Source organism: Photinus pyralis, unplaced genomic scaffold, assembly GCF_008802855.1.
Source record: "Photinus pyralis isolate 1611_PpyrPB1 unplaced genomic scaffold, Ppyr1.3 Ppyr1.4_LG4, whole genome shotgun sequence".
Lineage (NCBI taxonomy): Eukaryota > Metazoa > Arthropoda > Insecta > Coleoptera > Lampyridae > Photinus > Photinus pyralis.
In genome coordinates, this window is record NW_022170511.1 from 16787428 (window position 1) to 16815023 (window position 27596).

Genomic DNA, 27596 nt, shown 5'->3' on the forward strand with positions numbered 1-27596 from the left:
AGAGTTTTAGAACTATTGAGGGACTGTGCAGAGTTATAGTAAAAACATACAAGGCTACGCAAGAACATTTGTTCTGTATTTAGTCGCCTGGCTAAACGGTAGGTACTACCGTAAATATTCAGAACTCTTGAAGGCTATCTGGAACTCTAATCAGCGGTCAAAAACTGACTAAATATTCCTTTTTTGTGAATTGTGTAATGGGCCCGCAGAATTGATCAATCCATCAGAGACAATACACATCTTAGAATTTTTGTGTAAGATTGATAACCTTTATAGATAGGTACAGGCATTGAATTGTACAGGTAATTATTTACGACAATCCTATTAATTGCATGTGTCATAATTGAGTACCTACAATGTATACCTATCACTATCCCTACCTAATTCAAGTCTAAAGAACAGTACACTGATCCGTTAGCTTTAAGAAGGCATAAAAGGGAAATTTATGGAGAAAGACCTGTACATTCCAAAAAATATATGTAAATTTACAGTAATTGATACAAAATATATAATTTACAGATAACACCGTCTAATTTATTGCATTACACGTTCAAAAAGGCTGTAATTTTTACTGTGAAGCCCAGTGTCATTTGCCTCACCTGACGAGCATATTGACATATGTAAATACTTCACTCACAAAAAACCATACACAGAGGACCTTTTCCATCATAAATGATGAATTGGTCAATTATTATTATTATTCTTATTAATACATAACTCTCAGACCCTAAAATATGCAGTCCCAAAACTATTGATATCGTACCGCAAGGGAAAATGAAAATGAAAACCGGACATTCATATGACGTTCTTTGTAACAAGAATTATAAAAGAAACCCTTTTTGGAGGACCAATCTATTTATCACTTTATAAACAATTACTTGTGTGCTTTACTAATCATAGTAATCACTAATCAGAGTAATAATAAAAAGCGAGGGGGCACCCGGGTTTGAACCGGGGACCTCTCGATCTGCAGTCGAATGCTCTACCACTGAGCTATACCCCCTGTATATAACTTTCGAATTTCAGTATATGTATGCACGACAAGGGTCCTCTCATTTGATTTTTTTCAGATGCCAAAATGATTTTCCATTGTAACAACGAACTTTTATAACAAGAACCCTTTGTATGTTAACATTTTGCCATCTTTGCGGCCACTGTGGAACTGTCGGCACTGTCAGTAGGTATCCGTACCTACTTTCTTTCCCTTATGTGCCGTATAAAGCCCTGGAGTGCTTAAAAAATCAAGTTTAGAAGTGAAGTACTGCACACGAGGTAGCAATTCGATTGCATTCTACAGCAGTGAACACAAACTCAATCTGAGAATATATGACGTAATTTGACAGTGTATAAAATCTGGGACATATCTGTACAGTAGGTAGGTACCTATGGGTTGTTGCAATTCATGTTAGATAAGGGAAAAACTGGATGGTAGAGGCGACCAAAATAAGAATTTGTCCAAATAAAATAGTCCAAAATTTTCCGTTTGGAAATTTGAGTTCACATTTTTTTTCGGCAACAATAACAGATAGAAAAATGAAATACAATTTAACATTTTTTGTAAAAATGTTTCCAAAATTTCGACTGCAATATTATTGATCGAACAAACCATGGTTTGTAGCTGCAGGGCAATTTTGCTTATTAAGTATGGCGTCTCTCTATGGGTTCATTGGATATAGGTATTTTTAATTACATATTTTGCACGTCGGAATAATATGAAAAACATTTTTTTTAGAATTTTGAAAAAAAGTTTACGTTAGTATAGCTCTAACTTTGGCTACAAGGGTCCTGGGTTCGAATGCCAGGTAAGCCATGGCTGTTTGTGATTGTTTAATGGGTTGAGTGGAGAGAGTAGCTAATTAGCTAACACTCCGCCCACTATAAAACAAAGGCAATAAAAAAATGTTTGGTTTTAGATTGAATTTGTTGTTTACCGCTTTTAATCTCTTGTTCAATTTTTCCTTGCATCGCCATCATTTCTTGCTGATCGACCTGCGCCTACTATGTTGCATTCATTATTGTTTGAAAATGAACATTCAACAAAAGAGAGGGGGCACCCGGGTTTGAACCGGGGACCTCTCGATCTGCAGTCGAATGCTCTACCACTGAGCTATACCCCCTGTATATAACTTCCGAATTTCAGTTTTGAAGTTTTGACCCCACTAATGAATGCGTCTCGTTGACTTCTGTTATAATTCTCCCTTGGGAACTACCCTCTTTCGGCACTCCGTTTTTCGGTTTTCGAGTTATTAATTTGCCCTTGCTAAGTTCCTGCATATTTTACATAAGCGACTATTTTGCTTTTATTGGAAGTATGGGGAAAAAGGTCCAAAAACATCACACCCATAAGAAAGTTACTTCTGCAAGTGCCCACAACGCACTCGATTTTTGATATCAGAGTATATCAGAAGCTGCTAACAAAAAAAATCACAGATTTCGCAACCCTTCCAACCATCGGAGGCATTGGAAATAATAACCGTACAAAGCCATATGTAAAACACTTATAACCCTTATTCACACGGTATCGCTTGCTCCACTCGCTCGTGTCGCAATCGCAACGTAAACTTTCTGGATCACCGTCGTAACATGCGTGTAATACCATCATCGTATCGACAGTATCCGCGACTTTTCCTGAATCTAGTTATATGCCAGCACCCCTAATCACGCACACGCCACTGGAGGGATCCCATTCCACATTGATAAAACTAAGTTGCACTTTTCTCGCATCTAATCTTTTTTCGCCAAATGTTATATAAGTGTGATAAATAACGGTGTTCCGCATAATTGCACTTTTTCCGTACTTTATCTTTTGAAATCATTGTTAATCATATTTAGATATCTTACGAAAACTGTTAAATAAGTAATTATCAAACTTTATCTTTTCACTCCAATAATTATCTCTTAAATAGTATATAAGCTTACCTATTTTAAGGAAGAGGAAACTTTTTCTAAGCTTCAGTTGTTACCTGCGTTGCTTCATCAATAAACGTATTAAGTCAACACGTAATTATCTACCGATTGCAGTCGAGTACGGGACAATCATCACTTGATGCGACACCAATGATTGTCTTTTTTTCTGCTCGACTAACCAGCAACTTCATACCCATACAAAACATAAGCATTTCCAATGCTAAAAGTCCTACGAAAACGACTGCTAACTTTTTTGTTTATAGATATTTTTTGAAATTTTAACCAAAGATTCTGCTAGTAAAGGCAAACATGTCGCATACCTATTGCAAAAATCAGATGTGCGCATGCGCAAACTGCGTAATGCCGGCTTTGTTATTTATGGAGACATTTCTTTGAAATTTTGAAATGGTGATATTGGTATAACCGTAAACTGTTCTATAGGGAAATTCATATTTGAAATTTACCGTTTTAATTATTTACCGTGGACCAAATTTGTCTTCATACGTAACACCTGGCCAACCTGGGTCTTCAAACTGTGTAACCGAACCGGCTAAGCTAGGAGTGGCCTGTGTGGCCCTACCCTAGTGGTGAATAAACGAAGTAGAGTAGTAAAGCATTTCTGAAAAAGAATGAGATACCTACTGATGTACATGTACTTTTTGATTCTAAATCGAAATATGGCACTGATGAGATATATTTCATTGATCAAAATAAATCGTGTGTAGGTACTTACTCTTTAATTCTAACTTGATCGAATAATACTTTATTGCAATTCATATGACCTGGGTCCTGGAAGTTGACATATTTCAATATAACAAGTTGAAGCACACATTTGGCCCATTATATAAATAGTAACGTGAAATATATAAATACACCACACATTGCATTACCAGTACGAACAGAAAGACGTAAGCAATCAAAATTGGCAGGTGTATACTTAAAACGACGTTTTTCGTCTGTCTGTCAGGTGGTTATCTATGCTAAAATACCTATATCGTTAGGTCATTAGGTGCGATAATAATAACCCCTGCACACGTTTTTGTTTTAATTATAAATAAAGGTAGAAAGCAAAGAGTAAGTATTCTTTGGTACCTATACAAGGTAAGTAATTCAAATGATTTTAATTCCTAAATCTATTACTTTCTCGATACCATCTGGGGATTAGGGGATATATAAGTAAATGAAATTACTCTCGGAATTACTTAAAAATAAACACAGCGGCACGAGTTTGTGGTTTAGAAGCAAATGGAAAATAAAAATATTTTACTATTGAGCGAGTGGGGGGCATATATTGTAGAAAAACAAAGAAACGGGGAGCTTTGTGTGGCACTTTCACATTAGGACTTTTTATACATTACGCTGTACGCATAGACTGCTCTCGAAAACAAACCGTTGTTTCTGTCGTCTAGGTACTTTTAATTAGCGGTAGGCACAGAAAAATTAGAGGTATTCAGTGAATAAACGTGGACTTTGGAATATTGAACTTAGTACGAATACAACTTTTATTTGTTTAATAAATTAGGATAGCTATTTAATACTCACCAAACCGTCTATTCCATTGATGAGACTAGTAGTTCAGTACCTAATTACTGTTTCTGTGTTGCGGTTTGGCATTGGCACTAGACTGTTTGTTTTGTTTTAAGTGAACGTTTGTTAAATATAGGATCGTTAATTGAAAGGTAAGATTTGTTTATGTAAGTAGTAGGTATACTGTTGGTACGAGTACCTACTTACGAGTTGTTATTTGTAGTGTAGTACGCAGGATAATACCTAATTATGATTTTAATCACCCGCTCATATCTTGATTATTGAAGATTCAGCTTCTTGTCGCTGCAAATTAGGAGAGAATTGATTAAATTAATTAAATGAAAATGGACCAACCGAATATTTTCGATTGCTTAATTAATCGATGCCTATACTGTAAGTGCTGCACGCAATCATTAGCGGTACCTACATTAAAACACATACATACTTATATAAGAAGTGTGGATAATGTTCACCTAGGGTCTAGGGCCAAATTGTATGCCTTATGAGTTATGACGTAACTCTTAAAACATTTTTAGGAACATAAAGGTATATGTCAAAATGGTAGGTAAGTACCTAATTTTTGACCATGGTCATCCATATGCGGTCCTTTTGGTGTTTCGATTATCATAGTCATTGGTGTTTATTGGTATTTAAATGAGAAAGACTCGCTTACGTTATTTATAAATTGTAAAACAATTCACTTTAAACTCTCTCGAGTCGAGCCATATTATAAGTACCTATGTACTATTAGACATCAGCTATACAGTAGTATATAAGGATACGAATGGAGATCGACATCACGCACCAAACAGGAAATTTAAAGCATCGAGATAAGGTCCAAAACATAAAAACAAGCATCCTTTACATCCTTTTTAGAGCATTTCCCCAAAAATAAAAAAAATGCAGCACATGCGCTCTGATAAAATAATAATAACAATAATAACTTTTATTGAGCTTCATTTAAAGTACATAAATAGCTTTACTGCTTTACAAATAAAAATATAAATATGCGGTCTACCACAGATTAGATAATCACATACCGTGATCCTTTTGTAAATTTATTATTATAATAACATAAGCAAAACAAGAGAAATCAAATTAATATTCAAAATAAGATAATGATGAAAATCAAATTAATTCCTTTCGTTGAAACCTTTCATTAGAGTACCATGAAGGATAAAATAAGCTCCAACAAAAGATGGTCAACTAGAATTTCCATTAAAAAAATCAACTTTGAGTTGCAGGCTTGCAGCGCAGTTACTAAAAGGCCTAGAAACAATCGACTGACGGCATTAATTTCTACGTTAAAAAGTACCTGAATATAATGCTAAAATAATTTGTTCTAGCTTTAAAAAGCTTAAAGGATTTGGCCATTTTTGAGTTTTTCTCTTTAGGGAAAAAACAAAACAGGTCAGCTTATTTTTGTGGCAACGGTAATGAAATAAGCATGCAAAAGAGGTCCCGAGTACCTGAACCATTTTCGTTTATCTGCGCTCGTCTGCGCTAATAAGAAAGTTACCCATTTAATCCCATCGAAATTGGACCACACTGTACATGTATCTACCGGGGCCGTGTCGGCGACCCTGAGGGTGTAATACTAACCTAGGGATTTTTTAGTTTTTTCCTATCTTCTTCTACAGTTTTGGTCCGCTTGTTTTCAAGTGGGTGTCGTCGGAAAGATCTTGCAAACGCGCACAACTCCTGTGAACATTATTTTTTCCTAGGGCCAAAATTAACCACCTTTTGCAAGACGCACGCCTTCGAGGGATAGTCGACTTTGGGCGCTAAAAAGTTTCTTGGAGCTCTAATCGCGGTCTCTTTCTCGTGTCGCCAATAGAAGCGCGAGCTATGAGAAGTACTTACTCAAAAATTGAGTACTATATTATGGCGGGTTTTTAGAGAAATTCACCAAAATACGAATCACTGGTGAACAGGACGTCGGAACTGGGTCCCGACAAAAAGGCAAATGTGGTAGCCGCTCACAAGATGTTACTGATCGTGGAATCAAAACTTCAAATGCGAATTGCGGGTGAAATGGACGTCGGAAGTGGGTACTGACAAAGGGAATGTGGTAGCCCCCGACAAATAAGATCTTAATGCTGGTGGAGTCGAGTGAAGCCCCTTCGATCTCACACGAGGATTTTGATAAGTTTTGCTATTTTTAGCGCATGTTCTAACACATGTTGGAAGGCGCTATTATGGTCACTTTCTCCGTCCGTCCGTCCGATGCCTCAACTACTCGTACAGTTTTCAAGATATTTAGTTCGCTCTTTTTGCATTCGGTAGCTAATAACTCTGGCACCTCAACCAAGAACAATCTTGACGATTAGCGCAATGTCACCTTTCTTATTTATGGACATATTTTTTTTGAAATTTTAAGCACAGATGCTACTAGTGAAGACAAGTATATCGTATATTGTAAAAATTAGACGTGCTCATGCTCAAACGGCACATTGTCAACTTTCTTATTTATGGAGATATTTGTTTGAAATTTTAACCACACATGCTTCTAGTAAAGACACGCATATCGCATGCTGTAAAAATCAGACGTGCGCACTGCGCAAAGTCAACTTTCTTATCTATAGAGATATTTTTTTGAAATTTTAACCATAAATTCTTATTGTATAGACAAACATATCGCATATTTGAACATCAGGTGTATGCATGCGCAGACTGCGCAACGCTAAGTTTCTTATTTATAAAACTATTATGTCATAACTTATTTTCCCTTTGCACACATCGGGTTCTAGTACTCATCAATTCATCGAAAATGAGCTAAAGTACCCTCCTTCAGGCGAAAACGTTTTTTTCATTTTTCTATTTTTCTAATAGAATCTATGTAGCGAATTGTGCTCTTCTCAATAACTTCCGATATAGCAAGAGAAGAAGGGTAAAATGGATAAAATGGCACTGCATGCTACGAGAATGACTCGATATACGTACATAAAAATTCTTTAAAAAATACAAATACATATAATACATCTGCCGCAATTTTTTTAAACACTTCTTTCCATTACTGATTCTGTGTTTTATCATTTCCGATGATTGATCGCAGCACTGTGTAAAATAGATACATATTATTATTAAATATCCTCAGATTCTTTATAATTTTGTATTGTCGTTCGTGCGTCTGTCCGTCCGTGTGTACAACTCTACAGGTCGCTATTGATTTTCAGGTAGCTATAATCAACAGGAACAAAAGTTATGGAACTTCCAGCGAATCGGGATTGGGAACTTTTAGTAACTACGTGATAGGCATTTTGATCAAAGCATGATCAAGGAATGAATTTGACCGTTTATTTTACCACCGTCAGTTATACACTATTTTGATCAATAAAGGTAACTAAATGTTACTTTATCGAAGTGTGAAATAAATGCGGAGGAAAATTAATACTGAGGATCTTTTGATATTCCGCTGTATCCATTTATTGTGCCAAATTTAATGAATTAAATGTCGCAAATTTGGTACCGTTACAGTTTTTGTTATTTTTTGTAGTAAAGTTAACAAAACGCCTAAATACTGGGTTACAGAGGTAACAAACATTGTGTTGGTGAATTTACATGGTATATGAACATGAACCTAATCTATATTTAATGATTATAGAAATTGTTTAGATCCGACCCAGAGTTTATGAAAAAAAAGATCCGAAAGCTTAATTTCGTTCCATTAAAATTCAATTTCAAACCTTTAAAAGTGTTGTTATTGACGATTTCGCTAATCTTTTAACGATTTGTTACATCAGTTATTAGTTACAAAAAGGATGTCCAGAATAGCAACAAACCGAATAACTGGGTCCCTACTGAAGATTTTAAAAAATAAATCAGCTTCGCCTTCGTGTAATGTACTACCGGACAAAACGTACCTCACGTACACTCCAAGAACCGTCATCAAGTCAACATTTCCTGATATCGAACTCCCGAAAGAGAATTTAGTGCAGCACGTTTGGAAACATACAGATAACTGGGACGACATTCCCTGTACGGTGAGTGGTAGACAAATATATCTATCAATTTAATTGCATGTTCATAAAGCATATTACTTCTCAGAGGAGTGTATAGTTAAAGGTCCTGCACGCATGAGAATCTGCTTTAGAAATTGAATTTTAAGTAAAAATATTCTGACGGCGGTGTATACCTACTACCTAATTATCTAACTAATTATATATTTTACACTTTAGACATGTGGAGTGTCTGGTCGAAATTACACCTACGGAATCTCTAAGCATGGCATTAGCAAGTGCGCCCAAGCTCTATTAGCTGAATGTAAACTGAAGCCAGGCGACGTAGTTGCTCTACTGTTGCCAAATATACCAGAATTTTTGATTATTAGTCACGGTATATTCACCGCAGGTCTCATTCTATCCTTCGCAAATCCTTTGTACACGGAAGGTACGTGCCAAACGCCGTTCCTGATGCGGATCCCTCTAATTCTGAGATTTTTAGATGAGTTAAGGCGTCAGTTTCAAGATTCCAACGTAAAGGCCATAGTAACAATATCGCTGTTTCTGGACGTTGTTTTAAAAGTATCGGCGGGATTACCTGATTATAAAACAACGATATGCGTCGGAGGGGCCGATGATGCGGTTAAAAACGTACGTTCGTTACAAAATTTGATCATGGAGGATTACAACGTAGAGCTTCCAAAAGTTGAGCTTCAAGATGTTGCCATGATATCCTACTCGAGTGGTACGACCGGGTTACCGAAAGGTGTCATGTTGTCGCACGAAAACTTGGTCGCCAACCTAATGCAATTAGATCATCCTAATTTATGTACTTTGAAACCAAACGAAGTTAATAAAAAGGGTCTAACCGTTCTACCTTATTTCCATATTTATGGATTTAATTCCATTATGAATTTGAGTGCGAAATTAGGAATCTCGCTGGTTTCGTTACCAAAGTTTACTCCGGAAGATTACATTAAAGCGTTGTTAGAGCATAAGCCTTACTTCCTATTCGTTGTACCATCTCTGCTATTGTTTCTAGCAACTCATCCATCTGTGACTAAGAATCACTTATCGTCGATAGAAATTGTGAGTTCGGGAGCCGCACTTGCTTCTGAATCTTTACTGCAAAAATTTCGAGATAAAGTCGGGAGAGACATAATGATTAGGCAAGGTATGATACTGCGCTTTTAACTTAATAATGTATATCATCTCGAATCAATGTTTAGGATACGGAATGACCGAATCGTCCCCCGTGATATTGTTTTCGCCAAGAAATTTGCCGAAATCGAAGAAAAACACCATTGGACTTTTAGTGGCAAACACTGAGGCGAAAATAAAGACTTTAGTTGGCAATAGGGATACTGAGCCAAACACGCCAGGAGAACTTTTAGTTAGAGGACCCCAGGTGAGTCAGTACAAATATCAGGGGAACTGTCGATATTCAATTACATGTAAATTAGGTGATGAAGGGATATTTAAATAATCCGGAAGCTACAAAACAGATGTTCACAGAAGATGGTTGGATGCATACTGGCGACGTGGTTTATTACGACGATGATGGATATTTTTACATTGTTGATAGGTGCAAGGAATTGATTAAAGTTAAGGGAAACCAGGTAAGTGGAAAACTGGATACCTTAGTTTCTTTTTAACATCCCTCGCAGTGAGATACATATATAGCATTGAATAAACATTTTTTATACAATGATACCGTGGTAATACTATGCGATCAAAAATGAGATGCTGCGAGTCACCTTTCGAATTTTTTTTACATGGCAAATCGTACTGGAACTTCCAAATGATAAAAAAATAAATTAATCGATATTGTTTTCGTTTTGGACGAGATAGATAAGAATTGTCTTTTTTGCATGGCCACCTCGTTATTATGTAAATTACATAGAACTTATTTTTAAGAGGATTAGGATACCCCAATGATATGCGCTTTTTGCTATATCTTCGTTATTTTTAATTCGATTTTCATACGGTTTTCGACAATGTAATTCTAATTTATCGGTAAACGGCGCTATTTCATTAAAATTTTAAATTTGTGAATATTTTGATATAAACTTTGTTGTTAGAAATCATTATTTTGAACAATTTAAATAGCACCGTTTAGTTATACATTGTGGACAAAATTGATCACTGCATGGATAATTTAATTGTAAAAATCCGAAACGAAATTAAAGGCATAACTAAGATTTACCTGATATATGGCGCGTGATTATAAAAATTTTGTGTTTATACGTGATGAATAAAGAAAGCTATTAGAGGTAAAAATGTGGCAACACAGCGGTGAGCCGTTTAATAATAGCGCCGCACACTTCTTGTCACAAATTGTTTTGTTTCATGATATAATGAAAACAACTAGACTAGGAAAGAGAGGAAAACAAGATAAACCTCTCGCCAGGAAAGATTGCCGGTCACAGAACACTTGATCCCGGTCTACAATCTATGTTTTTCTAAAGATGTGACCGACTTCCGGGATAGTATTAATGTCAATATTGAACAAAAAGACTTTTCGTTTAACATTGGCACAATCCTATTCCGGAAGTTGCTCGCATCTTAAGAAAAACTTAGATTGTAGATCGACACAAGGTGTGCTGTGACCGGCAATCTTTCCTGGCGAGAGTTATATGTATATTGCCGTTCTAAATTCGCCCAGTCCGCGAATGACATCACGCGGAGCTTAAATTTTGAATTTAAAACGGGATTGTTATGGGATTTATTTCTTAATTCTACTATAGCGCGTCCAAACCACAGAGTTATATATAAGTAAATAGAGAGACAGTCTTGTAGCGAAAAATTGACTCCAATTGAACCTTGCGCAGGCCGTTGGTGAGTGTGCGCAGTAATCGACAACAGAACCGGCTTCAAATTAAATGATCCTTAAAGCAGGTTCGGCTTGAGAATATATGGTTTCTCATTGCAACAAAAATTGAAAAGAAATTCAATGTGTGGTGAATGATGTTGTTAACACTGTGTCTTGAATAAAAATAATAAGAAACATTACAATCGTTAAGAACTTTTAATACAGTAGACTACAATACAAAGCTGGTAAGGGGCTTACAACATCAGAATCGAGAAAAGATTTTTTGAGATTCTGGTATAAAGGAAATCGTATATTTGTCGTGCGATCAAGTTTAAAGATCTATTTATGCACTCAGTGAGTATAAAAATAAGCAATGAAAGAATAAAATAAGTTGAAATTTTATTTTGGGGTGCGGGACAAAATTTCAGGTGTGCAATGCCGAAAACACAGTTTGAATAAGGGTAGCCACAAAGTCGACAAACTTCAAATGCCAATAACTCAAATATCTTAAAAATGGAACATCGGCAGAGGGTATGTACAGTGGCACCACGCTCAGAAGGTTCCTGACAGGGCGTGTTCGAGGACGTTGGAAATTTAGACTGTACATTCTCATGCAAAATTTGACTCTACTAAATATAAATAAGTGGGCCACGCGATATGAGTTGCATTACTTCAAGGGGAAACAGTAAAATTAATAATTTTATTTCTATAAAACATAAACACATTTAAGATTGTTAGATGTTCATGTTCAACACAATTTACAATTCTGATGCACTTCTGCTGTGTAAATATGGACAGTTTCAACAATTGCTTGCGAAGAGTTTTCCTTCCACCCATATATTTGATCTTTTCTTGCACTTTTCTAGGAGCATTTTAAAATATCCTTTATTTATGTACAGATCGTCGCCTACTAAACATTGAAATGGCGGTAAAGAGTATAATATAATATTATTGCTCCAAAGCGTCTGTTTATTTACAAATGAAGCTGAAGCATCTGAAAACGTGAAAAGTTATTGCTGTTTTGTTTTGTGATTATGTAACTGAATGCACCCAAAAATCGTGCTGATTCCCTTTCACGCACTGCGCATGAGTCCCAACCCAACGGCTCCGCCATTAAAAGTAGGCCACTGTAATTGGAGTTATTTTTCCACGCGCAGGTCGTATGTACTGCCTCTCTATTTACTTATATACAACTCTGTGGTCCAAACCTCCAAATTCAGTATGGGCTCTTATGGAGTATACACCTCCTTTACTATCTTTAGCGATTCCCAAATAACACTATCCTTGTCCTACAAGGCAACGTTGTCAATTGTAAATTGTAATTTCATCAGTCATCTGTCACCTGTCACATTTATATTGCTTTTGTTTTTCTCCGTAATTTCTTAAATTCTCGTACCGCATTTATTAAAAAATCGTTCTTTCAGAACGCATAAATCATTTACATTTTACACTAGCGTTTTTAAGGTAATGATGGGTTTTCCTATGATTTTGTCATTGAGGTTAACTTTGTAGAGTTTCCAATAATATGGAAGCTCGGCATGGTAGTTTTGAATTCGACTGCTTGGCGCGTATGACTCGATCTTTCCTGTAATTTCTGCAAAGCAAATAAACGTGTGTTGGTGACGAAAATTTGGAAGATAAATCCTAGGGAGAAGAGAGGCCTTCAATTAAGAAATCCTGAGAGGACAATAACTTGAATATTATTTCTTTATTAGGGGGCTGCAAATTTGGTCCAAAAATGTGTGTCTTACGAAAATTAAAAAAGATTATTATACAGAGAGATTTTTTTCTCATTTTCACTATGGGGATCTCGTAAACAGTAAGAGATACAAAGTCGCTTAAATGGGAACAGTATGCAGAATTTTATACGGATTAATATACGACCAATCAGCGTGGTGATTGTTTCAAATTCTAACCAATCAGACGATTCTTTAAGTGATTAAAAGCTAGGTAGCTTTTTATCAGCGATCAAAATGCGCGTAGGAATGCGTAAAATATATAGTGGTTGTAAAATTTACTGTCTTTTATTAATCTCCCTAAAATACACTCGATCTTGGTTTTAAATCAGGTTAATTTTATTTTTAATTCACTCAAATTTTGTTGCATACTGGAAAAAATTCTCGATCAAAAGCATAAGATAAAATCGCTCCAGCTCTTTTGATCCCTAGTTTTTTCCGTTGCAACAAAACTTTCGTTTAAACATAAAATTATGTATCCGAGTAATAATCAAGCTCTTATGTATATTTACCCCCGATTAATTTTTTCCTTCAAAGGTTCTTGTAGCTCTACAAATAGTGAAGTTACGACCAAAAAACCGAAAAATGTCACTTTCCAGAACGCGCTGGCGTGTAGTTATTTTCAAAGATATCAAAGAATAATTTTAACAAACCCTTAATGATTTTTGCTTACCTTTCTCATGGTGCTAAAATAAAAATGACTTGTTTTTCGAGTAAATCACATCAACTTTCTTATTTCTTATGGTAGGTAATGATGTAATATTGTAATTTTCACTAAATCGTGGGGTGTAAAAATAATCTAGAAACTGACAACGATCTCCTAGTTCACAATAATAATGAACAACGGGAAAAAGCTGATGTAATGAAGACCATACAGCACAAACCAAAGTTGCAATTTCATTGATTGCGAATTTGAGTCGGCCAGTAGGGGCGGCACAAATGGAATAGCATACTAGCGGCAAATTTGTATCCGCCACTGTGATTTGTGTTGCAAATACTCACAAATCATTAGCTGCCCATCGGAGGCTACATTTTTGGCGGCTTTGTTGTATGTGATTTGTGCAAATACTTTCAAAGTCGAACTTGACCTAACCAGCCTTTCTGTTTTGTTTTGAACACTCAAATGTCAAAGCGCAGCAGTGTTGCCAGAGTGTAAAAAGCGCACCAGTGTTGCCAGAGCGCATGCTACTAGGACGCGCTTATTCTGCAACAACGAGTTCTGTAAAGCCCGTTTGTAACCATCCCTTATTTAGTCAATTTTTAAATAATTTTTTTAGGAACAAAAAAATTTAACATTTCATACATCAACTTTGATCAATTTTTTGGTAGTTATTTTGGGAACTGAAAGTTGCTCTATTTTTGTAATGTTTAGAAACTGTCCTATTTTCCCTCAATTTTTTAGTAACTTTTGACAGATTATAGGGAATTTGTAAAATTAAAATTAAATTTATATTTATTTTTAAAGCTCACTTATAATACGTTGACAGTAGATAGAGACCAGAAGATAAATATTAAGTCTCCAGATTTAATATAACATAGGTTATGTACAAATGTTTACATTTTACAGGTACTAAAAAATTGACAATATTATGGAATGTTACATACAATTTATGACATTTTTAGGATAGCATTATCTTTATTGAAGAAAAAAAGGACTAAAAATTTGATTAAATAAGTGATCGTTACAAACGGGATTAACACTATTTGTGTGACAGAGATGAATATACGCTGGTAGATGTACGATTACACTGCAATGAGAATTATGGTAACACCTCCGATGGAGACGTAAGGGGACTGTTTATTTACGCATGAAAAAGTCACGTGGTCTCCAATCCTTAAGATCAGAATATAAAAACCAGGAAAACCAAGATATTTCGAAAACAATTCGAGATAGATGTAGGACATTATTATCAAAAGTTGAAGGTTTTTGAAGGGGTTAAAAGATGACCGAAATATATACGAAGTGTTCCATTTAAAAAGTGAGATTTTTTAATGTGACGTTTTGTAACTTTGGACCTACAAAAAAACACCCTGTAAACTATTTTTTTAATGTTTCATGTGGATGCTATTTATTTGACTTTTACTTTACCCGGGATAAAAGATATAGAACCTGGAATCAAAATTTAAGTAATAATTTTGACAATATACTGACGCTTGCAAATGCCTAATTTTTCTCACAATTCGAATTATCTTTAAAACTACTAATTTTTCGGGTATTAACCATATAATAAAAAAGTCGTACAATTACACGTAGAATTAAAAAATGCATACAGATAAAGGGGGTTCCATTAAAAAAATGTACCATTTTGGCGTCCTACTTTGTGAGCGCACCCTGTATAATTCCAAATATTTTTAAAATGTGGAGAATATTCAACCATATCATAATACAAAAACGCTCTATCGAAAAATCTTATCTTCAAGGCATTAAGTTACTCCGCGCAAAAACATACCTACACACATTGTAAATGCTTGATTCATCTAAAAAATAATTAATCTGTGGACTTGTATCTAACTTGTTTATTCTTGTGCTTGTCTATCTTTCTTGCAACAAAAAAATTCGCCGTTCTCCCAAACTTAAAAATCTCCCGCACGCGCCAGTAACTAATCTTAAACACACATATAAATGCTTATTATTGAAACAGTTTAGGATAGTTATAATCTGTTGGGAAATTTAATCTCCTACAATTTATCTTTAATACATTTCTTTCGAACTTTCAGTTTCTCTGCGTTTTGAAACAAATGCGCGCGATCGTGATTTTTGTAATATTCTAGACCGAAATTAAACTTGTCATCTCTTTCTTACCTTGTATTGACCACGATGTTGCTTCACAATTTCACCAATATTTTGTACACCTACCTCATTTTACACAGTGGGTTGTAAATATTACTTACCTCTTCTTAAAAATCTTATGTTCTTTTTATATATTTATTGTGTTTGTTGAGTAATATCTCATAACATGTGGGAATATGAGTTTCCAATATCATTGCCCATTTAAAAATGATTCCTTTTTTTAATGTGAAGCGACAGTGGAATTTCCAGGGTGACTTTTTTACCTTTAGAGTGCAGTTATATCTGAATTTCAACGTTTACACTTGATTTGCTTTGTTAAACACTTTTTAGCGCATTTTTGAAAAAAATACGCTATTATATTCGTTATTGCTGGCAGGCCGGCTGTCCGCGTGAGTTCTCCACAACTACAATAGCTAGAGAATTCAAATTTTCACTAAAAGCTTTCTGCTATAGTGTAGATGTGCAGGCACTAGTCTATTTTGAGTTAGATTACTTGTGAGATCGATAATTGATGAAAATAAATTCGATATGGGTTTCGGAGGTGCTATAATTTTACCGTTAGATAGCGCTACCAGTATAAAAACTTATTATTTACTTTGTGATTTGTTTTACAAAATGAAGACGTACCGTCAATTGAAATTAAATAAAATTAATTATTTAACGCAGCCAAAATTACTCCTGAGATCGATAATTTTAAACTTCGCTAATAAAATACTGACCTGCATTACCAAAAATGCGCTTTAATCATGCATATGCTGATTTACAACTTGTTTTATTATACCTGAATCACACACAATCTCCGTTTTAAACACTCAAATGCGTGCGAAAAAGGGCCTTTAAAACACACGTGCTTTAAAGTTGCTAAGTAACGATACTTCAAGTACGACTTTTGAAACTGTCTTCTGGATGAAATAAAAAATCCTCTTAGGTCGCTTTCTGTAAATGCAGAACATTTCTTTGGCTTTTGTACCTATCCTTTGGTTGAAGCTTTCACAAACGCGCGTAATTTAGGGAATGCTTCCAAATCTGTTCCATTTTTTAATCGCAGCATTGCTTTAAAGAATGCGCCAAAATATATAGAAGATTTAAATACCTTTGACATTTCCTTCATATATGCCAGCATTATGGATGCATTTAAGACTTTATTCGTAAGTAACTTCCTATTCCATCCATGGAAACAACTTTTCACATTCTTTATAATAGGCTTTACTGGATTTGGATTTTACACCTACCAGATGTTTAGATTTTACAACATCCGATTTAATGGACGGTGTATTATCTTTTTCAACGGAAATCGTTTAATTCACAAAGACGATGATTTTTATAAGCAAACGTCAAGTGACATTTCCATGGCAATCGTGAAATTACGAACACCCAGCCCACTTAATTAGACATGTATTCGAGTATAACGTCAATATGACTTCATTGTATTTCCTATTTTTAAATTATACTGCAGGTATAATAAAAAATACTATAAGATACACGTGTATAATTGGTCTTTAAAGCACTTGCAACGTTAAAGGCACTCCGCTTTGCGTCGTGCCCTTAAACTCGTTGCGCGTGCTTTAAAGACTTGATTATACACTTGTATCTTAATATACTATTAATGTCAGATTTTCATGTTATAAAATACACATTGTTCAAAGTTAATTTTTCATTATTCTGAGTAGCCCTAAACCTGAATTTAAATTGTTATTGGGGAATATTTAAATTCCTTAACCTGTCATTAATGAGAGGCAAATTTGAATTTAAATTTATTACGATTTTCGTTATAAACATTTGCTATAAAGTCCTTCATATGTAAAATAATACTAAACTTCCACGTAAACAATCATTGATGTAAAACATTGTGTGTGAAAGGCTCACTGTTAAGTTTCTCTTCATTTTGTACCAACTTAACGATAATAAATAGATAAGAGCGTAATTACATAAAAAAAAAGAATTAGGCACTTATAAACATCTCGAATTATTCATGCAGGTATAGAAAGGATACACGTACTATGAAAGTAGTAATGTAATGGTAAATGTCTTATACAAATTTGAAGACGAAGATGATTAATGTTAAGTTGATTAATGAACACTTGACGTCTACATATAACCAAAAGAAAAGGAAATGGAATTGTATCACTATTTGCAATTTTTTATATTGAAGTGCTTCAACTGTGATCAAGCCATTAATCACCGGACGTTGCAGCTTCTTGACAAGTCTCCTCTCCTATGTCGATATCCATTGAGTCTCGACTCGTTGAACTCGATGCATACTCCTCATTGTTAAATGGTACTTCATCAGAGTTATTACTTTCGGACTCCTCTATGGCAATACCAGAATTTGTATCGACAATACAGTCAGTTAACGAATCCTCAGATATATAAGTTTTCTCCTCACAAGTTTGATCTCGGTTTACAGATAAAACATCAGCTGCGTCATTGGAGAGATCATCAGTCGAAGAAACGGAAGTTTCTTGCGAGACTGGCGAAATAACAGCATTACTTTCGCATATAGTAATCGTTTTTAGTTCTTCAGTTTCGACAGTTGACGTCACCGTTGTCGAAACTTCCGTGATAGCATCCGAGATCGGATCAATAGTTTGATCGCCTAACAGACTTTCTGTATGCGATTTATCGTCCTCTTTAACTGGATTCGTTTCTGCTTCCTGACTGTCTTCGCACGACACGCCAGATGAGATTTCGGAAATTATAGGGATTTGAATTAAAGGTGCAGACTCTATCGATTGGTCCGATACAATGTTCAATTCCTCTGTTTCATGTTGGACTTTGGATGCGGGGTCGGATGTTTCGATCTCTGATTCGGATGGAAGTTGCACATCCTCTTGTGGAACAGTCTCTGTGGTTGTAGATGACGTGGATTCCTCTGGTTGCTCCGTAGTTTTTACAACCTGCAAATTGAAAAAACAGTTAATCAAACTATTAAAGATTCTATATTATTTAACGTTTAAGTATTCATTATGTAATATTACCAATGACTAATGGGCGTATTAGTCAATGATATTACTCTGTAATTGACATTGGCTGTTATTATTATTATCACAAATTAAATAAAAATCGGCGGCAATAGTCGTCCAAGCTTATATGCATGTGGTCAACGCACATATGTACCTATTTCCAAACAGAAATTCAGATTAAATTTTTAGCTTCCTAGCGTCAGCTAGGTGGTTATTGCGATCACCATTTTTTGGACATGTAAAACATCAAATAAAACGTTTTCCGTCTGTACGCATGTATGTACGTACCTGAGCAGCTCAACGAATTTTGTTAGAATTTTGGATATCTGTACTGTTAGGCATACGGAAACGAAAAATAACGGGCCGGATTTTTGAAAAACAATTTTACTATAAAAAAATGGAGAAAAAAAATGTTACATTTTTTTCGCCAAACCGGATATTTTTATTTCATTAAAATTTTGGCAGTATACATATACATTAGGCATAAAGAATGTAAACCTGTTTTTAAATATGAGTTTTTAGCGCCGTGACGTCATATAACTGTTTTTACATCCACACATTAGTAAGGGAGGTATTGCGTTGGGGTAAAAATTCTCCCTCCACTTTTTTTTAGGGAAGTACACATATTGACGGGTTTAGGACACTTCGCCGAAAAATATTCTAAACCTATAATAACCTAACGTTAATAGTTGCTTGGTGTTGCACACCGGCCAGCTGCATTAAGAAGTGTATGAGCCGATGTTATGGTCACATTCAGCTTAGTGTCCCTTGAACACTTGTCGACGATGTAGGCACTGTCGGCGATATGGACCATAAAAAAATCGTGTAGGCGTTGTGGGCATTCGGCGAAGTGTACCGGCCCCGTTTTGACGCACCAGGAATCCGAATCAAACAAAATCTTGATGATGTCGGTTTGCTGATCCGTCTGTAGTTTCACTTCCGGCTAAACTGACTGGCACCAAATTTGGTACACTTATTCTGAGACAAAGATCCAAAAAGCTTTTCGGCAGAACGCGTATGTGCTAGTGTGCGGGTGGTATCTGTGCTAGCTACAGCAAATTTTCTTCAAATAATAACCCAATTTTTTATTAATGGGCGAAGTTTTTGAGTGGCTGCCCATTCAAATGCAAGTATTAACCGGGAACAACGTTACATGACTGTAGACAATAAAGGAATTATTAGTAATACTAATAAACATAAACAAAAGTAAAAAAAGCGCGTGAAGTCGTAACACAACAACGTGGAGCCCGAGGTATTTACAAGAGAATGTATCATACAAAATTATCCACTATCGCGAATTAATTAGAATGATTAATTTTGTAAGGGGTAAACTGTGTTTTTGTCCGAGTATAACAATGGAATTCGGAACAAACGAAAATAAATAAAGTAGCGGGTTTTGCCGTTACCACTCCTACGGTCATATCAATGTTGTCTGACAACTTAGCAAAATGTTTTTTTCACGAATGTACAGCTAAAAGTCCACACTATCAAAGGTTACTGGTCTGATTTTCAAATGTAATTCGAAAATAATACGAATAAGCGTTCAAAATTGACAATGGGTTTTTGGTCAAAAACTATCAAAAAAAATTTTCAAATGGAAATCATATCTTCACTACGCATCAATGGAAAGAGTATAAAAAAACGGGCAAAAAATGTACTTGCAAGATTTTTCAAAAATGGACATTTTTTTTTAGAAAAATTTTGCAAGCAAATTTTTTGCCAGTTTTTTTACACAGCTAAGTTTGTTATTTATAACAAGATTTATGCCATAACTTATTTTCCTTTGTACACATAAGTAGTCACGTCATGTAGTTACATGACCTTTCGCTAAATACTAATCAATTCATGGAAATTGCGCTAATTTCATTTTTTTTTAAATGACAGACTTGAGTTCTGAACAAGTCGGCGTTTCGACTTGTTTTTTCTATGAAATGTGTGATTTTTGCGGTTTTTTGGTATCAGGAGAAATTGTGTAGTTTCTTCTTTTCAGAGCTAAAATTTGTTTAGATGGGTGCCATTTGGAATTTTAAAAAAATATGACATTTGACGAAGCTCAATCAAAAATTTTCTTTTTTCAATAAGACCTAACAAAATATGTGGAGGTGAAAAAGGCCTGTGCCTCAATTCAAAACTTAACCGCCGGCGCGATTTAATTTCGGTGGAAAAAATTTCGAAAAACAGGCTAATTTTGAAAAAAATTGGTAATAGCGATTAGTGTTATGCTTATGTAGTATAAAAAAGTGAGTACTCAAGTACTTTCCCATTCCTCAATAAAATTTAGGGTGTTCCATTCAAAAAACGTTTTTTATACGCCACTGGAATACAGTACGCCACTGGCCACCAGAAATATTTTAAAACCATGACCGTAATTGTGCACAATTTTGCTCCTATTTTCTGTCGATATCTTTTATAGTAAAGGAATTAAAATCCATGGGGTCTCAGATGCAGCACTCTGTACAATCTTCTATACCTAAAATTAGCCATTTTTGACATATTGTAATTTTTTATGTCAAAAATGACGTTGCAAGTACGGTTTTTGACTACAAAACGTCATTTTTGACATAAAAATTACAATATGTCAAAAATGTTTTGTAGTCAAAAACATATTGGGCCCTCACACAAACGGATAAAAAGACAAAACCCCAGTATTCGCGCATTTTTATTTTTGCAAAATGCACTAAAATTTTTCATTTCGAACAAATACGCTAATGGAAACTTTAAAATCAAACTTCTCTGTTATCCTCTGTTGAAATTCATAGGTAACGGCGCAATTCAGTCACGCTAACCGACTACCCAGTGGACATTTGTCTTAAAGTAAAATTTCCATAATATTGGTATCAGTCTCAGTATCAGTAAAAAAATCGATCCGTAATTATTTTTCTGATAAAAGTACAAAATAAGTTGTTTTAAATTTTATTTTAACTGGAGACATATACAATAAACGCAAGCAAAGTTACCAAAAAGGTTAGCTGTAGGCATCATCCATTTTTCTACAGGCCACGGTATGTGACAAGAAAACACTCAAACCAGTTACAGACTCCATACTGAGAAAGTCCTATACACATAAAAAAATTAAAAATCAATTACAAAATAGCTACTTCATACTCCTTGATTGATCAAATTTTTATTGATAATTTTTTTAAATAAATACAAAAATCGAGACAAAAATTATACGGCTTTCGGTAGTAACTAGCAATGATAGCAATTTTATAGGACTTATAGTCCAGTCAATTTGTACTTCCTGATTACAAAAGGTCCGATAGAAGATTTTATTTTTCCGACTTGTTTAAATGGTAAAGAGAGAGAAAAATCCAAGTTTGCCAATTCGACTGACGTCGGGAGAAATTTCTGTGGTCAAAAATTTGCAAACATTTCTGCTTTTTTTGATTTTTCTCAAATAACCCGCCAACTCTTATGCAGATAAAGCGAATTTTCTTAAAAACCGGAATAGTTCTGCAGATATTTGCAATGAAAGTTTCGACATCTCCAATGGACATTTCTCGTCCTAACGTTCCACTTGCGTTTTATGAGTGCCCTCTTATGACACTTCGTTTTCAAGATATTCGGTTGGACTTCACCAATAGATAGGTATGTCTCGTTCAGAGGATTCATTTTGCCTTTATGTGTACTCTCCTTCGTCCTGGGTCGAGGAGGAAGACTATGATTCGTAAAAGGTAATTCCTATAATTGAGTTCATTCATTAGAGTACCATGAAGGATAAAAGGATAAAACAAGTCCCCTCCCCCCCGGTAAGGGGTTAGAAAGAAAGGGGGGAGCTGGTAGAAAACAGTTACTTTTTTCCCTTTTAATTAGAATACCATGAAAGATAATACCTCTACCCTGTCTGTCACCCAGTGATGTCGAAACGGAGTTGCGTAGGAAGGTAGAAACCAATTCATTTCGATGGGACCTTTCATTAGAATACCATGAAGGATAGAACGTGTATTTACCCCCTCAGCCTCCACCATTTTCAAAATTTTGACATGACATCACTAGATGCATGTACATACAAAATCTGAGACAAATTAGTGGTCCCACATTTCTTTCTTAAAAAATGCGCTAAAAATATTATTTTTAAAAATTACTATAAACACAAAACTTTAAATTAGTGTATCTCCTAAACTATACATGTTCGGGGGCCAAATATCAAATTGAAGGTACTTTTATACACTACAGTTTTTAATAATGGATGATTTTACCTAAGTATTACCGTTGTTGAGTTATTTTAAAAAAACCGAACAAATGTTTGCAGATTTTTGCCCACAGAAATTTCTCCCGACGTCAGTCGCATTGGATTTTTCTCTCTCTTTACTATTTAAACAAGTTTGAAAAATAAAATATTCTACCGGACCTTTTGTAACCATTTACCATTTTTACGTCTAATTTGACTGGACTGGTAAGTAGAGAAACTCAAACCTTTTTCTAAATAAACTCAAGTATCAATATCGACTCTAAAATGTGTCATTTCAGAAACATGTTCAAAAGAAGCCCAAAAGTACCAACATTTGCATTACTTTAATTTTTCTCTGTCACCCAAATAGATAGAAGGATCAAACCGAGAATGGAATTATCCTCATGTAGCTTTTGCAAAAATTTTCAGAATTCTTGTTCCAACCTCTAAGCGAATGACACAAAATTGAATTCCTAATTTTCATGTTCATAAACCCCCATCTCTAGTACCCGATTTCATAGAGATTAGAATTAAAGAACCAAAAATTTTAGAAAATTGTACAAAATTGAAAACTGTATAGGGATTCAAAAATCAATATAAAGCCATCATTTCATCTTTCCATCTGTTATTGTCACAGAGAAAAAAATTGCGCATGAACTATTTTAGGCCATGATTTGGAAAAAAACACTTGTTTTGGTGTTAATAGAATAAGCAATTTTAAGGTGTTGGTCCACGGCAATTTTTTAAATATTTATAATACACCCTGTATATATCTGTTTATAGAAATATACAGTGTCTTGTTAAACTACTAGGAAAGAGTATTAAATAGTTTTTTTCTATGTTTTGAACGTTCAGTACAGTAGACTACAAAGCAAATAACTTACGTCGCATTCTGTACTTTGCAAAATCTTCACAGTCTCATCGACGGATGATACGACAGGCTCAATGCTATCTCTACGTTTCTGAACGGCAGCGGGAATGGCAGTAATCGTAACCGTTACATCTGAATCTTGCACGTTCTCTTCTCGAGCGCAGCTGTCGGACACAACGGGCTCTATCGACACATACGGTTGTTCCGCAGACGTTCTGCACGTAATCACGGATTCGACTGTAGAAATGCAGTTGTTATCCAGGGATCTCGTATCGGTACAGAATGCGGTCGATATAACTTCCGATTGTACATTACGTATTTCGGTATTCGTGTCGTCGCTTTGATAATTCCCTTCAGTTTGTAATCTCGGCCAGACGGGACTTTCGTCCATTTCTTCGACATTAATATCGTTACCCACACTGTTGGCGTCACGTGTATGATCGGCTTCGAGTCCGTTAACTATTCCGTCACCGTTCTCGGCGCTACGTCGAAACCCGGGTTCGGTCGTACTGACGACGAGAATGTTTTTTTCTAAAGCTCGCATATACTTATCTATTCGGTTGTATTGTTTTCGAGGTGATGTTAATAGTTCACAGATCCTTTGCACCGTAAAGGGAGCAGCGGAAAACGTATCTAATTTGTCCAAAATGAAGGTTTTCATCGACTCGTAATTGAAGACTTCGACGTTTGGACAAGGTGGGATTTCGACTGAAGGGCACGACTCGTAAAAATCCGTTATTACGTTAATTAACTTCTCCCTTAGCAGGCTCTTTATTGTACCCCACTGATAAACAGGGTCACCAGTTTTTGCAACAAAGCACAGGTACTCTTCAAGCTCGCGAGGTATATCCTTAGGTTTCAGTTTTGAAAATTCTTCTAAGCTGTGTAAGATTTCTTCGGGATTTTCCATTTTATTTACAACGAAATTTTGCGAAGCGTTCAAAACATACAAAATTATGAAAAGAAAATTGACAAATGACAATGAAAATTTCGATCACGTGCGCACGCGTTATGTCAGTGATTACAGGACTACCAACCGTATTTTATTGATTGTTATTGAAAAAGGTACGTCATATAAAATCTACGAGTAAAAATAACAGGAGAGAATATAACGATGGTGGGAAATAGCATAACACGCGACGGAAGTCTTCAAAATATCACTTCCTTTGCGCTGGTCAGTTATGTCGACTTGACTTATCATAAAACAGAAGAGACGATGTCAGTTTTGTTTTATTACAGCACTGCCAATAATGACGCGTTGCTCCCCACTTTTCTCGCACTTTTATCACTTCCTTTTTGTCCATTTCCGTCAAGTCCCCTTTTAATGCAAGGTTCTCTCCTTTTATTTTTTACTCGTAGTATAAAATTGTACAATAATAATTACAAAACATTTTAAATTTCTATCAATGGTGATATATCTGCTTCTCTTGGAGTCTTGCTTAATTCCAATAAAATATTTGCAACTTCCCTATGAACATCTTCTGATTCTCTTTGAAGACATCGCTTTTGGCTTTTAATTGCTTCTTCCTTTTTCGGGCCCTTATTTATTAATATTCCCCTTTCAGGGGATTTAGGCAAGAACAATGAAGGTACACTATCTTTTTTCAAAATTCTGTTCTTTGTAATGTACTCTAAAAATATAAATTCATTAGAATGCTTGTTATATTTCAATCATTTGTTGTCACTGCACAAACATAAATTCATTCAAAATGAAATTTAAATGTTTACCAGATAGAAAATAATTTTCTGACTTGAAATGTTTACTACAAACAACCATATATTCAGAGACTTTCCTCCCCAATTTTAACTGTTTTATCCATGCTGTTTTCCGGTCCATTAATTCAACTTCACCAAACTTATTATTTTCCATCTTAACCTTATTTTTGTTGTCTTTGGGGAAGGTGTGAAAACTTAAATCGGGATTTCTTCTGGGGGTTGAATTGCAACCGTTAACACAACAAAATACTTTTGATTTGGACGTCATTACAAAAACTATAAAATTAAGTAGATAGATCAACTTATTACAAGAAAGGTAAACGTACCACTTAATAATAAATAAATTTCATAAAGCACCATAAAGTTACTCAGACTTTTAAGTTCCTTTTTACTGCCGCTAGAGGTCTCATCCTTATTTTGAAATGCTAAGCAGTGGCGTAACACAGCCAATTCCGTTGGGCATCTATTTTCTCTTTCTATAAGCAAAGTATACCGACTACGTTTACCGATACCACAGATTAGTACTGTAGTCTCTTACCAATTCAATGCTCTTACCCTAGATTTTTCAACCCGGATAGATGTCCGATTCACAACATTAACCCTGACATTCTGTTTTTTAATTTTTAGGTATCTCCGTCGGAATTGGAGAGTATCATTTTGGATCTTCCGGACATAGCGGATGTTGCAGTAGTTGGTATTCCAGATACATTATCCGGGGAACTGCCACGCGCATTTGTGGTGAAGAAAAAAGACGCGTTAATTAGCGAAAATGAAATTTTGGAGTTTGTGCATGGGAAGGTGGCGCCATACAAACGAATAATGGGTGGAATTAAATTTATAGATTCCATACCACGAAATCCTAGTGGCAAAATATTGAGAAACGAACTAAAAATTGCAAAGTGTACTTAACTTTGGAAATTTGTTGCGATACTTTGTAACGGTAGAAATAAATATACATCTATTTTTAGTATTGTTCGAATGGCATATTTGATCTAAGGTTACTTATTGTAGTCTATGTTCTAAGCTAATAATAAATAAATAATAAAATAACTTTAGTTACTCTCTTTAGACCTTATTTACCTACAGTCATTGATTAGGTAATGCATACACAGAAAAAACTACTACCTAGCACAAGATTATTGATCAACTACTTTTTTTTTTAAATTTTTAACGTGATCATATTAAGCATATACCCCAACGCTACGGTTAGACAACGCATGTTAGTTCTTCGACTTCAACCATTTCGCACAGCCGACACGTAGTAGGGATTTTGACAACCGGATTATCGATTGTTGGTACGCCTTGAATTGAATAACTTTTCGTTTCTGCGCGAGCGCGTCGCAACTTTGTCATTCTGTTTGTAGTGTACTAATGGCCGTTTGCACCGACAAATTTAAGTGGAGCTTAGCTTAAGCGTAGCTTAAAATCCATGACAACGATTATTGAGACAATGGTTGCCATGGAATTTAAGCTACGCTTAAGCTAAGCTCCGCTTAAATTTGTCAGTGCAAATGGGCATTAACCCCCAGGTTCTACGCTAACTTCACACTACAAGAACACGGAAATAAAGTCAACCCGGCAACGTTTAAAAATGGCCACCCGAATGTCTATTCCCTCCAAAACTAAACAAGATCCCGCTTAAATTTGAAAAGTGGCACGTGACAAGGCCCCCTTACGTTAGTTGTACAATTGTAGACAAAAGCACAGTAGGGAAGGAATGTAAAATAAAACACTCAAATTGTGAAAAGTTTGTTTAATAATTATCGCAATTATTATTGATTGTAGAAGCTCGGAAATTAATTACATTGCAAAAATAAAAAATGCGTAACATAAAATGATAACATCACAAAAGTAGCAGGTAAACTTCAAGAGGTAACATATAGGTTAAAAACAAGTTTTGTGAATTATGGGTCAGGTAAGCAGGTACCAAGATTTTAAGAAAGGCTGAAATACACCGGATGTGACTCATCTTTGGTGCACTAAAGTCCTTTTGTTAAAAGCAAGATGGAAAATTACATGGCCTTGTAGGCAAATTTAACTAAAAACAAAATATGTGGAAATTATTGAATCGCCACTCATTTATCGCACATAGATTCTAAACTGAAGAGTTTTGATTAGCGTAATCCCGCTCCTGCAAGATGGATAGCCCGCCCCTGGTTTC

At 35.2% G+C, this 27596-nt stretch overlaps 3 protein-coding genes, 1 long non-coding RNA gene and 2 other non-coding genes across 7 annotated transcripts in view; 1 reads left to right on the top strand and 5 right to left on the bottom strand.

Annotated features, from left to right (window-relative positions):
- LOC116169734 (ATP-binding cassette sub-family B member 10, mitochondrial) overlaps positions 1–4523 on the bottom strand; it is an 18159-nt gene extending 13636 nt beyond the window's left edge. The window contains exon 1 of the mRNA XM_031485892.1: positions 4450–4523. The gene's annotated coding sequence lies outside the window, so the exon portion shown is untranslated. The remainder of the gene's footprint in view (positions 1–4449) is intronic.
- Positions 932–1003, bottom strand: Trnac-gca. Its single transcript has one exon. It is a non-coding gene; the product is annotated as a tRNA-Cys (tRNA).
- On the bottom strand, positions 2046–2117 carry Trnac-gca. Its single transcript has one exon. It is a non-coding gene; the product is annotated as a tRNA-Cys (tRNA).
- LOC116169735 (probable 4-coumarate--CoA ligase 1) lies at positions 4449–26490 on the top strand. 2 transcript variants are annotated; one of them, XM_031485894.1, is made up of 8 exons: positions 4453–4586; positions 7611–7773; positions 8178–8417; positions 8613–8823; positions 8878–9549; positions 9605–9783; positions 9839–9994; positions 26063–26490. In XM_031485894.1, exons 3-8 carry the CDS (start codon positions 8196–8198, stop codon positions 26342–26344), a joined length of 1722 nt encoding a protein of 573 aa, XP_031341754.1. In that variant the 5' UTR covers positions 4453–4586; positions 7611–7773; positions 8178–8195; the 3' UTR covers positions 26345–26490. The 2 variants fall into 2 exon arrangements, with proteins under 2 accessions (XP_031341753.1, XP_031341754.1); XM_031485893.1 differs by lacking the exon at positions 7611–7773 and having other exon boundaries at positions 4449–4586.
- LOC116169737 (serine/threonine-protein phosphatase 4 regulatory subunit 2) lies at positions 17714–24721 on the bottom strand. The gene is made up of 2 exons (XM_031485895.1): positions 23733–24721; positions 17714–18611 (listed from the first exon to the last, which is right to left on the bottom strand). Exons 1-2 carry the CDS (start codon positions 24627–24629, stop codon positions 17889–17891), a joined length of 1620 nt encoding a protein of 539 aa, XP_031341755.1. The 5' UTR covers positions 24630–24721; the 3' UTR covers positions 17714–17888.
- LOC116169738 lies at positions 24887–26067 on the bottom strand. The gene is made up of 3 exons (XR_004145058.1): positions 25762–26067; positions 25448–25711; positions 24887–25350 (listed from the first exon to the last, which is right to left on the bottom strand). It is a non-coding gene; the product is annotated as an uncharacterized LOC116169738 (long non-coding RNA).
- Positions 26491–27596: the final 1106 nt, after the last annotated feature.